The sequence below is a fragment of the Puma concolor genome, chromosome E4 (genome assembly GCF_028749965.1).
Source record: "Puma concolor isolate L17-30 chromosome E4, mPumCon1.1.hap2, whole genome shotgun sequence".
Taxonomy (NCBI): Eukaryota; Metazoa; Chordata; class Mammalia; order Carnivora; family Felidae; genus Puma; species Puma concolor.
Window position 1 is genome coordinate 61,226,528 of NC_141683.1, and position 17,422 is coordinate 61,243,949.

Here is a 17,422-nt window from a genome sequence, read left to right on the forward strand (position 1 = left end):
TTTGATTTTTAATATCTCAGTTGCTTTCTCTGTTTTTATGTGAGGATTCAGAGAAATTTCAAAACAATTCTGCTGGAGCTATGTTTTCAGAACTCTGTGGCTACCTCAATTGTATTGCAGAGCAGTATATTTGTACCATGTTTATAGTAAAAGAAGTGTAGTACTGATCTTTTCCAGAAAGGGCTATTTAAGAATCCTGATTACAGGGCTCTTGATTTTTGGTGACCTCTGAAGTCATCTTTTACTATGATTGCTATATTCTCTTAGTGTGATAACTACAGTTCTGTTCACTACTGGCTCCTAGTGTGTCACAGTTATTTCGAGAGAGCCTCACAGAGCAGCCAGTAGTGATGAAGGTCCCAGATAAAATGCCCACATTCTTTTGTGTTCCTGTATTACTGTATGGTGGATGAGACCCTCCTGGAATCAGATTTAGGGACAAAAAAAAAAAAAAAAGGATAATTTAGAAAGAATACAATCTATCCCTTCGACCCATCAACCAAATGGGTATCTTTCATGTTATTTAAGTTTGGATTAGCTGAATGCCACCTAATATAGACGGGATTATATAACCAAAAATACCTCTGGTATACTCTGATCACTTGTAGAAATTTTTGCCTATCATCTGTTTGGTTGGTTTTGAAAAGTGCTTATGCTTTATTCTAGGATGTGGGGTTGTTGAATAGAGTTGGGACAGCATTTGTGGTCCTGAGGTAATTCTTTACTCTCTGTGTCATACTTAGGTGACACTTGTCTTTCACTGTGGCCACTTCCAAAGAAATGACTAAGTACATAGGTTGTCATCATTGGGAATCATTCTGTTCAGCAATTTCACACTGGACTTTAATTCAATAGTAAGATACTAATATTTCCCACAAATTTATTAAGTTTTGTGTATAGAATGTTTTTAGTGAAAAATGCTTGCTCCTTATAAAGTTAATACATATATTTCTATTTTAGTTTATAACTTGCAAGTACTTTTCATTTAATCTTTATGATATATAGAAAAGCAGACATACCCTCCACTTTACAGATGAAGAAACTAAAAGCTCAAAACTGAAATTCAAAAATTGTTATCTTCTTAAAGCTATGTAGGCAATTTAGGACAAAGCCAAGGGAAAATTATTCAATGATTAGAGTAATTATTACTAGTATCGCAAACCTCTCTGCATGCCAATAATTCAAAAATAGCAGGGAACATGATCACATAAGATTTTATTAATAAATCAACCTGAATTCAATTAATACAGTTTAGAGAAAATATTTGGTAAATATATACTTATATTTCTTAATATTTAATATAGAATATATGTAATGTAAAATAATATGCAATACAAAATAAGTTTTTTCTGTGTTAAAACATTTAACAAACACTTTGGAAATTAATGTTCTCTGGAATTAAATTGCTTATGACATTCACGATTTTATAGGTGAAAAAGCTGAGTCAGATGATGTGAAATGGTTTGCTCGTATAGATAGTCAAGATTCAATATCCTATGTCTTCCTATTCTTAATCCTATATTCTTTCCTTTATACCATGCTGCCTCATGATAGAACTTTCAAAATGTTGTAAGTGGCTGAACAGATGAACTAACGATTAAAACTTAGATACGTCTGCCCAAGTAGACTGGCTTGGTCTGTAATAAATTTTTACAAAGCATAAATACTGAGAAATGATGGAAAAGAATAAGTGGATAGTCAAGGATTTGAGACCTGATTTCTGCCATTTAGGTCATAAATAGTCTTTAGGCATATAAGGAGAATTACCAGTTTTCCCGGGAGGGAAGTATGTATATATGGTATCAGTTTTAATAAAATCTGACCCAGATATGTCTTAGACTGCTCTTGCTCCCTGCTGTCGCTCTCCTTGCAGTCTTCATGCCATCAATACCCCCTGTGGAGGTATCCTGATGTCATTACCATAGCTCACAGCAGCCAGATTCTCAGATACAATATCCCCTTCACAGCCTGACTCTTTCTCAGAATTGACTTTCTTTCCTGTGTCATTTTTCCTACTAGGCTAACTAGGAAGAAATATAGGATTCCCAGGAGTTACACATTTGATCAAAAAATTGCTCACATCTCTAAATGTAAATGTAAATCTAAATCTGTATCTAAATTCTGTCATCCCAGACTCTAAACGCTGGTGTCCCTGGGAATCTTGCTGCTCAGAGACCACTATAAGGCGAGTTTAAAACCAATACAGACTAGCCCTCTGGTAACTCTTAAGGTGGCTGAGAATTCTTGATTTTGTGTGTGATGCTCAGTCTCCTTTGTCTTCTGAGCAGATTCACCTTGCGCATCTCATTTTATTAATGCTCATCTCAATGAGATATTTTTCGTATTTTTTTTCAGGATAGGGATTTGAAATCAGCTATATGACAAACTGAATACATACCCAGATGTGTGTTAATGTATATACGTGTGTACACATACTCTTAAACAATACAATATGGTAAGCTCAAGTTGCCTTAGAAAATTTTAGTTCATAGTAAATCAAACTTGGTCTTTGTGTATCAGCATTAATGCTTGCCCACTACCAAAGTGGGGGAAGAAAGGGAAGAGGGGCAAAGGTTATTGGAATGTCACTTCTTTTTGCAGCAACTCTGGCCATACTCTGACCAGCTGCCCACGTCTCTTCTCTATGACATTATCAGTTTTATTGGCCTAGGTCCTTTTCAGGGCATTTTTTTATGGGAACAGAAGACTTTGGGGAGTTCTAAATCTACCGTTTATTAGTTGTATGTTCTCTGTCAATCAGGCCTTTTGAAACTCTTCTGAGCTTCATGTAGCTGTAGTTTTAAGCACCACCTTCTGAAGAGTGGCACTGTCAGTCTACTGTCACAGTACTGGCTGCCATATTGGTATCCACTCAGTGAGACTGCCATGATCTGATGGGACACTTGTCACCATTTTCTGGAACTCACTTTCTTCTTTCCCTGGCAGTGTAGGAAGCCAAAATGTATGTAGTGATATTAAATACATATAGAATACATATTAGTTTGGGGACAAATGGCTGATATTTCATTTTTTTAGAGTGTTGGAAAAAATTATAGACCCACTATTTTCAGTAGGTCCCAGCTCGAGTACAGGGTTTATTTCTGAAATATGTCAGGCACTTGGTGATTAACTTTGAAAATGGAATTGGACCAGGCATAGTTATCAGTATAGGGAGGGTTCTTATCAGCTGCTACCATCTGTATCCAAAACTCTAACATGAAACCATAGGAGACTACTGTTGATGCTTCCAAATTTTGAGTTCTCATGGTAATAATAACTGCACATGAATGAAATCAACATTTGGATGGAGAAAGAATATCCCATATTGGAAAGTAATCATAGCTTTTATGCTTGTGTGTGTGTGTGCTCTGACAGCTTTTTGGAGACTACAGCCTATTTCTTCATGAAACCAAAAATTGGAGAGAAGGAAGTGTCCCCAAATGTTTTCTTCAGTATCTGGCATGAATTCAGCTCTGACTTTAAAGACTTTTGGAAGAAAGAGAACAAACTCATTCTACAAGAAAGGTAGGTTTTTTTCATTTGCACAATGGCATTTTAAAACTGGTATTTTATTAGGTGTGACACCACTGGGGTTGCCAAGTTTTATAGCCTGAATGAAAAATTAGATGGCCTTCAACCTGGAATATCAAGTCTAACAGGGTGCTGAGATTTGGCAAAATTTGGAGTTTGAGTAAGAAGGGTTGGCGTAGAGGCTATGATGCTACAGAGAATAGCTGAGGAGATGGTTTGCCAGGACCACTGTCTGGTAAAACAACTTCTCTGATGAGGAAACCACACACAAGCAGATCATGTAAGTGGAGTGGAACAACCTTGCTGAGATGATAAACCTACTCACCTCAAAAGGCCAATAGCAAAGACTACAAAGGTAAGATGACTCATTTTCTTTTTGTTTTTGCTCAATTCATGACATATTGTTGAAATTTCACCATTTGTATTAAAATTTCTGCCCAATGTCACCAAGAAACAGATGATCAATATTTTTAAAATATCTTTCAAGATTCTTGTAGAATTATACTACATTTCCTAAAGTAAATTTTTTCAGGAATGAAGGGAAATTTCTTAAGTACATAAAATAAAGTCTCTGTCACTAATTATGATATTCCATAGAGGCATATTGAATATTAATTCAGGAGGAAAGCTAGCCCTCCCAGGACAGCAGCCCTAAATAGCTGGGTCTAGTGGGAGAATGGAAAAGAAACATAATCATCCCTGTAAACCAAATCCTAATACTGAATTAGTATATTTTCCAATATCCTTGCACTAACAATGACTTTGCTTTAGATCTTCAGGAAACTTATATCCTAAGGGACTTTGTTCATCATACCACAAAATTCCACAATTTCTGCTTCCTGTCCTCCTTACATACAAAACCATGATTATCTACCTAGTTTTCATATATAAGTAGATTCTGATATATCCTTAAGTCAGTTGAAATTAATTGCTGGCATTTATTGAGCACATAGACTATGCTATGAATGCCAACTCATATGCATCACTTAGATGCCATAGCCTTATCATAGAAGAAAGTATACCTCAGTGAATAGTAGATGGAAAAAGAGAGTGGTTTGAACAGAAGTAAAACACTTTAAACATCCACTCTAAAGATAATGAGAGTATTCTACTTCAAAGTCCATCATTATGGGTTAACATAAAAGATGCAATTTAGTCAAAAGTCCATACAGGTGAGATAGATAGGAGAGGTAATTCCTAAACTACAAGCCCATTTAAACCATCATTCATTCCCTTCAGACTTAGTTATATATTATCTTTTCAGAAAAAAATTACTAAGCAAAGCCTGTCAGTTTGGAAAATTGTAAAGAGGAATCTTCTTTTGACCTCGGCACATTACCTACAACTCCCCTCCAGGTCCCTCACTGGTTCGCCACAGGCCTCTTTTCATCTCTAATGTCAACTTGTTCCCCTGGAAAAGGGCCGACACCTCAGTCACATGAGTGTACAAATCAAACAGATGAGTATTTCGCCATGTATAGCCATTTGTTTGATGGCTGGGGCTGGACTCCTTAATGAGGGTGGAAATGATGAGAGGTAGGTGTCAATGAGACAGGATGGATGGAGCTATAGTTTTGGAGTAGGTGTTCTGATAGCATATCAAAGAAATAAGTAAATCTCAGAAGGCTGGCACGGTCCTATGGTGCTACTTTTAGGGATCCTGAGACAAGAAGGTAGGTACCCACTCTCATTGTAGCTTGCCTTTACTCTGCATGCCTCTACAGGAGCTGGTGAGATGCCGTCTCCGAGGAACTGTTGAGACTGACTAATTCAGTTGTACAATTTCCCAGTGATACTCGGTCTCATCTAGCCTGTGCTCTATGAGGTAGAGCTGTGTCTCTAGGGATCACTGTTGATACCAATCCACTGTTCTGTGATATTGTGTGCATTTACCATGACCCAAACTAGCTTTTCTTCGCTAAGTATCTCATAAACGAACCAGATGCTTCTTTTGTCCTTCATCCTGTGCTTGTCATGCCCTAGGACTCTACTGTGGCCTTTTTTTTTTTTTTTTTTTTTTTACTCTTCATTTATTTACAGAGAGACAGAGAGAAAGGGAGAGAATGTGCTCCAAAGAGTAGGGGAGGGGCAGAGAGAGAGGGCGAGAGAGCAAGCTCCATACTATCAGCACAGAGCTGGACATAGGGCTGTCTCATGAACTGTGAGATCCTTGACCTGAGCTGAAACCAAGAGTCAGACGCTCAACTGACTGAGCCACCCAGGTGCCCCTATACCATGGCTTTTTTACCCAACCCTTGATGATTTTGCTTTCTGATGCAACATTTGGTGACTTTGCTCACCACTTGATGACAGTGTTGTGAATTGGCAGATTATAACTGCTCTTCACTGCAGACTTCTCATTTTTTCAAAATAATTTGCTTTTAATAGAAGGTTAAGGTATATGAGGCTAGTGAGTGAGTGCTTCTTTGCCCTTTAACTTCCGAAATATATTATCCTACCCGGCAAATGCTGTTGTTTTGATAAGGAAGACCATTGGTCTGACTCACTTGTAGAAAATGTGTCTCTTTCATTAGTATAGGACCAGTGACACAATTTCCAGGAAACAGTACAAAATTAAAATGTGGGGCCCCTTGTTATAAAAGTTATTTAAAAATTTCAAGACAGCAAAGCATTGAACCAAGCACAGAGCACTTCCAAAAGTGCACAAACAACACCCATGAAGCCAGCCTTGTCCTGGGGTAAGCCTTGTATCATATTTTCTGTAGATAAATAGAAGGATATTTTAGGAATGCTTCATACCCTCAGACATTGATAGGAAACGGGATGTGGTCAGTTAAGGGTGTTACACTGCTGGTTCAGTCTGTGTCATTCAGAGTAGAACTTCACATAGCACGACAGAGGCTTAAAATGGAGTGTTGTTTTCTAACCTGATTGTTCCTCCTTGGTACCCTGTATTTATTACCTGCATATTTTATTCAGTCAATTTCATACATTGATAATGCCTAATGGTGTGTCTGTTTTTATTTTATACCGTTAACTATTGTGGTATTTGCATTTTAGTCTTTATTTACCAAAGAGATGTTTTGTGTCTTCATTTTTGATGTAGCTCTCACTGTCACTAAGCCACAATGCCTTTTCCCACTTACGGTCTCCATAAATATTTGCCGATTTGACTCGTTGCATCGTTGTATTTGACACAGACACAGGAATAGGAATTTGCTTATGAAGTAATGAACATGCTTTCTTACATAGCGTAAGTTTATCATTACAAGTAGAAAAACATCTCAAAAAACCTTAAACAAAAGGAGAAACTTTGTTTAGACAGTCAAACCACAGAAGGGCAGGGATGGAGCTTGTGTGTAGATTTCTGAATACAGAAATTTTACCTGCAGTCTGGGGGGGTTAGCCAGGTATGTCTGTGTTTGTCCCTCACTATCTGTCTTCTTAAATATCCTCTTTCCTCTTCTTCCTCCTCCTCCTTCCTTATCCTCTCTCTGTTTCTCTCTTTCTCTCATGCTCTCGCCCTCTCATTCCCCTGCCACCACTCTCTGTGGTTTAGTCTAGTTTCCAAGCAAGGCTGTTTATTTAAGGGTGGTCCCATGACCATAGGTCATAGGCATGACTCACATTCTCACAACCCAGTAGGTGAGAGCACTCTGCAGCATCTAGAATAATTCCAAGGAAGAACTCCAGATGAGCTGTGCCCAACTCTGGATCAGGCGTGGGGTACCGTAGTTAGTAAAATAGTTCACAGACCCGGTTGTACAGGCAGAGAGGAGGGGTGCCATGATTGACAGTTTCCTTCACCGCAGTCACTGGAGTTAGAGAAGAACAGTTTCCAAAAGATTAAATATACTACCCCAAATTTATTAAGCCTTTAAAAACAATCTGTATAATTAGCAGAATGTCTTAGCACGGTAGAAAAAATCCGAACAATGGTTTTATAATGTGATTGAATGTTTGCTTTCTGATCCAGTTTTCCTTCATCTAATTTGGAATTCATAGATGGAATAATATCTTTAAGGTTGTTCGGCCTGTAAAAAATGTTTCTTATCCCATCATTTCTATTTGGTTCTGAGTATAGAGTGGTAGTAACTTTGTATTTTCTGGCTCTGTCCTGATGACTCATATGCGTAAGTAAATATATTTCTAGAAATGGTGAATTTCTACACATCTGTGAAAGGTCTCAAAAAGGTCTGCTCTCTTTCTAATTGATGGGGTTTGGAACACATGAGGATTTTTGAGTTAGCTCTTTCACTTAACAGCCTAGTCATAGAAAGTCATAGTTTCCAAAACTGCAAAAATGGAGTTAACAATACCTTATTGTTTTGCAGTGTTCTTGTGTAGACTAAATGAGATAATATATTTAGAGTATATAGCACAGTGTCTATACGCCAAATGCTCAATGGATGTTTCTCCATCATTTAATATAAATGATATCCTGATCATGACTATCTATAAGGTGCTTGTAACATATTGATAAGGCATGTTAAGCGTCTCAAGAACATATTCATTAAATACAAGGCATTTTTGTGACTCAGTTTTTGGGTAGGTAAAACATCTTGATTCTGAGTCGAAGGGTGAACTTTTGTTTGAGAATGTTCACACAGTCTATCCCTCCTATTTTCATCATGATACACAAAGGAATTCCTGTTTTGATGCTCTTAGACAACTGACCTGTTAGTTTTGTCATGATTTAGAAAAAGTGTTTTTTTATATATATACTTGGAAGTAGGCATATACAATTGTCAGTAAGAAATCTAGACTTGTTATCACGGAGCAGCACAAAATATGTGAAAAATAATTGAAAAAATTGAGCTTGGATGTCTCCAGAAGATGGGGGAATAAACCAGTATTTACTTTGCCAAGCATCTCCCTAAAGGCCTCACAGAGCGTATTGCTAATATGTCAGGAAACGGACAGTCCTTATCTCTTATTTTCAGGAAGACAGTAGCATCAGTGTTACCTTGCCATCAATGAGGCCCTGTGGAGCTTGGACAACAAGAACTATATTAATTAGAGGAAAGAAGCACAGATTGATTGGGAATACATGTGCTTTTTGACCCTGATGGGACTGTGGTCCTGGGAGAAGACAATGGGGCCCAAAACAACTTCACTTCCCACTTTGCTCTGTTGTATGCGGAATTCAGTTTTTAGGCAGGCTTCAGCTGTATAACTATGTGAAGCTATTTGTGAGTATCCTCTCCTTCCATATGGAGTTTTTACTATGCACGGGAGACATTCATGTCCATGTGCTGAAGGTCCTGTCTTCGTTGACCTAAAGCCTAGCATGGGTGTGGTGGTATATGTGGTAGAGAAACTGGGGGCAGGGGTGAAGGGTTAATTCTGTCCAGAGGACTTTTAACAGGGAGTTTGGAGGTAGGGATGGATTTTCACAGGCAGCCCATGGAAGTAAGGTCATTCTAGGCAACTGGGCCTCCAACACCATAGCGTGCAGTGTGGCCTATCATAATCTTATTTTTAGTTGGCTTAAGACATTTGAATTTAATAAATCAGTTGTGGCATTAGTAAGGGTTGTGTTTAAAATGTTGTCTAACTTAATTTACTGGTTTATTTTATTTTGAGACAGGTAGTCTTTGATGAACCAGGAGAAAGGATAACTACTCCTCTAATTGCACAAGCATGTGGCAATCAAGTCTGGTTTCTGCCCAGCTGAAATTTGTAATTAGAGGAAAAGGATTTGAATGCTTGGCTTTAGAAGGTTATGCATTAAATTGGAGAGCACTTCATGCCATGTTAACATTCCTGTTTCCATAATTTATATTTAAGTGAGCTATATGTTCAGATTTAAGTACGAGGTTATTAGGGTAGAAGAAAGTGACCATTTTCAAAGTATTTGAAAAATACACCTGAAGAATGGAGTTAAGGAAAGAAGGTTTATTGTTATGTAATCATGTATTTGTTGGATACCTAAGTGAAATTGCCTCTTTTGCTGCATTGTTGCAGTGCAGCATTAAATAAATTTGGCCAACCATTTTCTCCTTTAACTCAGGCAACAATGTCTAGAGAAACAACACATAAGGAAATTCTCTTCCTACTTCTGACTTTCTATAGCAGAAGCTTTAGTACAACAATTGACAAGAGTCAGAATTGTGGCTAATGGAGCCTGAGAATGTATAGGGAAGGTGATCTATATTCGCCAAAGGAGTAATTAATATGCATTAAGACATAATAGATGATTCATTTATTTATTAGTTATTCAAAATTATTTATGTCCTGTGTGCTGTGCAATTTTGCTGGCTGTATGGATCTTACACTTTAGTAGAGAAGCAGACAATAAAAAAGCAAACACAGTTTTAAATTGCAGGTTGAAATAAGTAACATGAGGAAAATAATGAACCATGTTTGAAGATGTGCCTTAAAATGTGGTAAGAGGAAGCCTTTTCGAAGAGGCAACATTTATATTGATACCTAAAGAATTTGAGGTAGCAGCTATGTGAAAGGGCAGGGTGGTAAGGGGCAACATTGTGTGTGACCCTGCCAGGCAGAGATGTAGGAAGTTCCAGACAACATGGCAAAAAAGATTGGGTGCACTCCAAGAAAGATGAAGGTCATTAGATGAATTTGATGGATAGGCAGGGGCCTGATCATTTAGTCTCTTGGAGATCATGGTAAGAGATTGACTCTTACTGTGCGCGCAATAGAAAGTCATCAAAAAGGGTTTTTTAAAAAAAGAATAACCTGATGTGATTCATGTAATAAGAACTTGCTATTTGCATGTTGCAGCCTGTACCAGCTATAGAGGGTCAGAAAATTGTAAGTCTAAGCTCATATAAGTTAGCTCATATAAGACAAGTTGGTGTTAGCCAGGATGTTAGAGATCAAGAATGCAAACTTTCCCTTTCTATCTTAAAATGATTTCCAAAGACAAGGTTGGGGAAAAAGATGTGACCCCCTGGATATCAGAAATATACTTTCTAAAACTTTGCTCTCCAAGAATTATTTAAAATCATAAGGTCAACATTATGAAAAAGATCTTCACATTTCTTGTCCTTGCCATGTTCCAAGAGATGTTTTTTAAATCTTGGAGAAACCTTTCTCAAAAGCCTCATGTTAAAAACCGGAAGAAACTCACCCTTAGAGTTTCTGGTTCCAGCTCCCCATCAGAGAATCAGGACCAAGCCAAGAAAGTAGCTCGTCCAAAGATATTTTTGCTTTAAAAAGGATTTAAATAAACATTGTTGTACCTTCCAGTAAGTTTGTAAAGGCTTGTGAAGTTAACTGAGCAATTATTAATTTTTCTTCAGCATTTGCTAAAAATATTTTTTGATGTCCTAGCAAAGTTTGTAGTGAAACCATTTTGGATCAAAATTACGTCATGGAGTAGATATTTTAAATTGCCCATGAAAAAATAACATCATGTAGCTTATATGGGCTGAAAACAATTCTTACACAAGCTGTTCCTTTATAAGCAAGATGGTATTTTTAAGGGGTCACTTTAAGTTTCGTTAGGATATTCTCAAACAATGTCACGATTATAATCTAGTGGATGAGGAGGTCTAGATACGTTAGATTTGTACAATATCAAATTAACAAATTCTTAGGTTTGTGTGGGCTTCTACGAGAGCCTGGATTTTTAAAATAGTGAAAAATGTAAGAAGCAAGAGGCTCCCGCAGTTCATTCCCACTATGATATTCTCCATGCTGACTCTGACCTCTTCAAACAAAGAATTCCACCTGCTTTGCTTCAGGATTCCACTCTGACACCACCTCTGTTCCCAGTAGTGCAAATGAGGTTTTAGAGAAATGGAAAGTGCTTCTTAAGAGTTTGGAATTCTAAAGTAAATAATGGATAATCAGAGACTAGTCATGAGAGGTAAAGATGGAAGAGATTGTCTCCGCAGTGTTTTAGGTATTGGTCTCTACAAAAGATTTGAAGCAAAGGTTAGACCAAGACATGCTGGTAGTTATTTTGTTTGACAAATAGCAATTAACTTAGTTGGTTTTGCTGCTGAAGTCTGGTTAAGATTTAGAAGCAACCGTGATAAAGCACCAAATCCAATTTTAAAAGGAATCAGTTGTGAAAGCATGTGCTGAGTGCGTGTGTGTATGTGTGTGTATATGTGTGTGTGTGTGTGTGTGTGTGTGTAATGGAGGGTAAGAGGTATGTGTGGAGGGAACCAAGAATGGAGATCAGTATTGAAGGAATTTAAGAATATGTATTTTTATATAGGACATACAAAAAAATTAGGTACTATTCAGTGTCTTTGTAGGGAGCAGATGGAGAATGGTCTTCAGAAAGTAACTATAATGGCCAATAAACATATGAAAAGGTGCCCTGTATCATTAGCCATCACGGAAATGTAAATTAAAACCACAGAGACATGCCCACTAGGATGGCGAGAAAAAGGTGGACAATAACAAGTGTTGGGGGAGATGAGGGTACCTGTGAGAGTCTCACGTTGCTGGCAGCAATGTAGAATACTGCAGCCACTTTGGAAAACAGTCAAGCATCCCCTCAGAAGTTTAAACGCAGAGTTACCACGGGACCCAGCAACTCCCTCCTATGTTTATACCGAAGAGAAGTAGAAGCATACGCCCACACAAACACTTTTGCACATGTGGTCATGGCAGCATTATTCATAATATCCAAAAGATGGAAACAACTCAAATGTCCATCAACTGATGAGTAGATAAATAAAATGTGAATATTACAATGGAATATTATTTGGCAATGAAAAGAAATGAAGCACTGATAAATGCTGTACTGTGGGTGAACCTTGAAAATATTAGGCTAAGTGAAAGAAGACAGTCACAAAAGACTATATATTGTATGATTTGACTTATATGAAATGTCCAGAATTGGCAAATATATAGGATCTGCAAGTAGATTAGCTGTGTTGGGGGTTGAGGGGAGAGTGGTGTGTGGAGGGACGGCGAGTGACGTTTCTTTTGGGAATATGGAATGTTCTAAAATTAGATGGCTGCACAACCCTGTGAATATACTAAAAGAAACATTGAATTGTCCACTTTAAGTGGCCAAATTTTATAGTATGCTAATGATATCTCAGTAAAGCTTTTTAAAAAATGTTTATTTATATTTGAGAGAGAAAGTGTGTGGTGTGTGTGTGTGTGTGTGTGTGTGTGTGTGTGTGTGTGTATGTATACACATGCGAGCACATATGAGTGGTAGAGGGGCAGAGAGAGATGGGAAAAGGATCTGAAGAAGGCTCCAGGTTCTGTGTTGTCAGCACGGAGCCCTACAGGAGGCTGGAGCTCACAAGCTGTGAGATCGTGACCTGAGCCGAAGTCAGAAGCTTAACCAACTGAGCCAATCAGGCACCCCAGTAAAGCTGTTGTTTTTTTTTAAGATAAGTAGAATTCTCACATTAGAGTTCTAAGCATAAAAACAGACCACAATTGGATGTGCTCACCACCTTCGGTGATCTGTTTAAGTTGCTGATTGCTTTGAAGTCCTAACAAAAAAGTTCCTTTGTCTTCCTTCTTGGTACACTCTTGGGCTATCTATCCCCTATGCCCTTAGAGTTCAGTATGTATTCATGGAAAACAAATCTTTTAACTGTGAACATGAATATTACATAAATCAAAATTTGAGAGATAAATCTGCTGGTAAAAACTGTGAAAAAAAAAAAAAAGAAATTGCATAGCTCATTCCAAAATCAAAAAGATCCCCATTAATTCAGATGATGAGTTTATAATAGCTTGACTCTATAATGATGAAATGGGTCAGTGCTTTTCCCGTGTAAACCCATTTCAGGAAATCATAAGCCATGTTAAAAATACACACAACATGGGGTGTCTGGCTGGCTCAGTCAGTAGAGCATGCAGCTCTTGATCTCAGGGTCATGAGTTCAAGCCCCACTTTGGGCGTGGAACATACTTAAAATAAAAAATTTTAAAAAATACACACAATGTATTAGATATTATGTATGTATATGTGTGTATGTATTTTGAAGTTATTCATCTATTGTAAATAAACATTTTCAAATCTTATCTATATAGGAGTCATATTGTCAAGTTTTCTCAGCCTGTATTTCTGATAAAGAAGTGATAAATACAAAAAATAGGGGATATAATAAATGGTTAAAATAAATGAAAATAAAAGGGAAAGAAATTTGTCTGTGTTTACTGTGGGGTAAAGCCTCATTTCTAATTAAACCTTCACCCTCTCACTGTAATGGCCCTAGTCCTTCTCTTGCCTTTTGGGGCGCTCATTCAGGACCCCAGTCCACAGGCCTTCTGGCCAACGTGCTGCTCAGGGTGTTTGTTTCTGCTTGTCATAAACAGTTGGCGCTTTGCAGTTTGAACCATGAGCAACTACTAGTTCATGAATGGAATCTGAGCCCAGGGAAAGAAGGCACTTTTTTGATGAAGAAATAATAGGGTACTTCCTGATCGGTGGGCACTCAGTGAAGACTAACCATGTTGATGCCAAAGAACTAGCTGTAGAATTATAATGTGATCTTGGATATTGGCATTTCCAGTCAATTCAAGTATCTATTGATTGAACAATCATCATGGCAAGTTGGTATAATAAGCTTGGGTTCTTTGGTTTATATAGAAAGCTGTTGGTGGGGGTGCTGGGCGGCTCAGTCGCTTAAGCATCCGACTTCAGCTCAGGTCATGATCTCACGAGCCCCACGTCGGGCTCCGTGCTGACGTTCAGAGCCTGGAGCCTGCTTCGGATTCTGTGTCTCCCTCTCTCTCTGCCCCTCCCCAGCTTACACTCTGTCTCTCAAAAATAGATAAACGTTAAAAAAATTGTAAAAAAAAAAAAAAAAGAAAAGAAAGCTGTTGTTTACAATTTATTCCTCCTTAAAAGGACCTTTAAATCATAAATCATCATAATCATCATTTAGATTATTGTATATACATAATATTTTATGTACATTATAATTTCATATCCAATTCTAATGCTCTTGGAGTTTTAGGAGCTATGATTTTGCAATTCTTTAAAGTTTATTTGTTTTTGAGAAAGAGTGAGCAGAGGGACAGACAGAGAGGGAGAGAATCCTAAGTAGGCTCTTCATCGGCAGCGTGGAGTCAGACATGGGGCCTGAACCCACAAACTGCCAGATCATGACCTGAACCGAAACCCAGAGTCAAGCACTTAACTCACTAAGCCACCCAGGTGCCCCTATGGTTTTGCAATTTTTAAGACTAGTAATATTAGTGGACCAAAAAAAAAAAAAAAAAAAAAGGAAATTGCATTATACCTAAATATAACTCCAGAAATGGTATTCTTTTTTGCAATTTAGGTTTTCTAATTATAACTATGATATTATCAGTATATAGATACACAAAGTTTTGTGTGCTCACTCTTTCTGAACGTTGTCTTACATGAAACCTATGAGCATTTTTATTTTATTTCATCCCATTTGGATTTAGTTTGCTTTTGTCTCCTGGGTAAGATCTATAATAAAACATTTAGGATCCTTGATGCCTTGGATGTCTTTCTAAGCTTGAAAACTTTATTTAATCAAGTTCATCTGTCATTTTATCGTGTTGAATAATGTTAAACACGCTCTAAATAATCCATCAGCTTTCTCTCCATCCTCTCCCATGCAGCCCTGGCCATGTTCCACCTCCAATTGATTATAAAGACTGCTCTTTCCTTTAGGAATAACAGTTAGACTGGTACCCGTGGGTCACACTCTAAATCTAGATGAAAGAAAGTATTCCTGGCCAACATGTCTCCACAGTTCATTGATCTCTCTCTGGAGAAAGGCTGGTATGTGTCCTTACAGATTCCTTCCTTGAATGATTTAAAACTTGATGCTGAGCTATATAAAGTCCTGTTTGAATAGCTGTGCCTTACATAGGTCATGCCACTTCTGCATTTACAGAAAGGGCACACCGTCCTCTCCAACCCTGAGCTGCGTCCGCTACTGCATTGTACGGAATTCACTGATGGTTATACTTGGCAAAGTAAAGACTAAGGTTCAGAGGAGAATGGAGGTATCCTGTGCAGTCAGGAAGTAGGCCTGCCCGGTCCTTTGGATACTTAGGCAGATTCAAGCTTTCTGGCTTTTTATAATGAAGTAATGATTTTCAGAAAGTCTCCATGAGGACAGAATTCTAGGTGTGTGAGTGGAGGCCATAGCTGTTTTGCGGCAAGCCGAGTGGACCCGCAGTCATGAGGTCACTACCACCTCTTCCTGGGTTTCACGATGTTACTCTGCCTTGGGGTGCTTCTGGAGAGTTGTTGGGAGATGAGATGATGGGAGAGTGCCCTGGAGGTAAAGGTGGCTGTCATATTAGAGAGGGCCTGATCTCCTGAGTTCCATTAACCCAAAGATGGCCCTCATCTCCACCAACTTAGGAGAACTGGGGCAGTAGCATCCTTGACTTAGTATTCCGTCGGGGTGATCTTGTGTCATAATCATGTGTAGCAGAACCCAGTAATTAGACATGATATAAATGCAACATTTTTAGGTTTTGGTTTTTTTTTTTTAATAAACAGAGTACTCTAGAGTCCTATTAATGAATTAGTACTTTATTCCATATATTTAAGCCCTATTAATATTTCTCTATTGTTTTATAATATGGACATTTAAGGTTAGGCTGCATTTGCCATCACTTTGAAAAATAACAAAACATAAAATTAAGTTACATCATGTAGACATTCACTCTTTTTCAAAAGAATATGTTGAATATCCATGTCTTACAGGCATTGCAATATTGTGGTTTGTAATAAGAAATACACATTTGGTCTTCAGCCAAGTGTTTGACACAGAGTTTGTAAAACTCTTGGGATTTCCCAAGTGATGAGAGTTATGAAGATGTCTTCTGTTATGTGATAGGGTGACTTTTGGAAAGCCCCTAGGTCACCTAAAGATGGCCAGGGAACCAATCCTGTGATCAGAGTGTTGGAACTTTCCATCCCATCCCCTGGCCTCTGACAAGAGAAGAGGAACTGCGTCAGCCACCAATGGCCAATTATTTAATCAACCACACCTATGTAATAAAGCCTTCCGAAAATCCCACAGGACCCACCTACTTTGCCTTATGCATCTTTTCCATCAGGCTCTCCTGAATTACTTCCTTTTATAATAAACTGGTGATCTAGTAAGTAAATATTTCTTTGAGCTACATGAGCTGTTCTAGCAAATTAATTGAACCCAAGGAGGGGGTTGTTGGAACCTTCCATCTGTAGCTCATGGGTCAGAAACACAGGTGGTAACCAGCTCTTGCTATAGACATCTGAAGTGAGGCAGGGATGGGGGTGGGGGGCATGCAGTCTTATGGGGCTGAGCCTCAACCTGTGGGATCTGATGCTATCTCTGTGTCAGAATTGAATAAATTGCTTGGTGGTGTGGGAGAAAACCACAGATCAGAATTGTTATCAGAATCAGAGACCTTTATTTAGAATTTAAAATAGCCAGAAATAGAAGTTTGCATGTGAGACTCTCTAGTCCTCTAAACTTTAATTTGTCACAAAAGTGTGTAGAGATCAACCTCTAAAATTTGTTGGGTACAGAAAAGGAAAGGAATAGCAGTACTAAGTCTTTAATCTTTAAAATATTATAATTATCAGGGTGCCTGGGTGGCTCAATCGGTTAAGTGTCTGACTCTTAACTTCAGCTCAGGTCATGATCTCATGTTTCGTGAGATTGAGTCCTGTATCAGGCTCCATGCTGACAGTATGGAGCCTGCTTAGGATTCTCTCTCTCTCTCTCTCTCGCCTCCCCCACTTGCACATGTTCTTTCTCAAAATAAATAAGTAAACTTAAAAAAATAATAAATAAAATTTAAAAAATCTAATTATCATTATACATTTAGGCAACACATATTTTGCAAGGATAAAACATCAGAAATAAAAGCATATCCATAGTTGATCTTAACTTTATGAGATAAAAGTATTTTTAAAAATTAACCTCTTTGGTTTGAATTCCTATGGCCTAGGGGTAAACGTTTTAGGAAAGTTTAACAAAATTCTATTTGGCCA

General features: G+C 38.0%; 1 protein-coding gene across 1 annotated transcript in view; it reads left to right on the top strand.

Annotated features, from left to right (window-relative positions):
* FMN2 (formin 2) overlaps positions 1-17,422 on the top strand; it is a 399,417-nt gene that overhangs the window by 358,025 nt on the left and 23,970 nt on the right. The window contains exon 16 of the mRNA XM_086694490.1: positions 3,376-3,525. Within this exon, the coding sequence (XP_086550616.1) occupies positions 3,376-3,525 (150 nt within the window). The remainder of the gene's footprint in view (positions 1-3,375; positions 3,526-17,422) is intronic.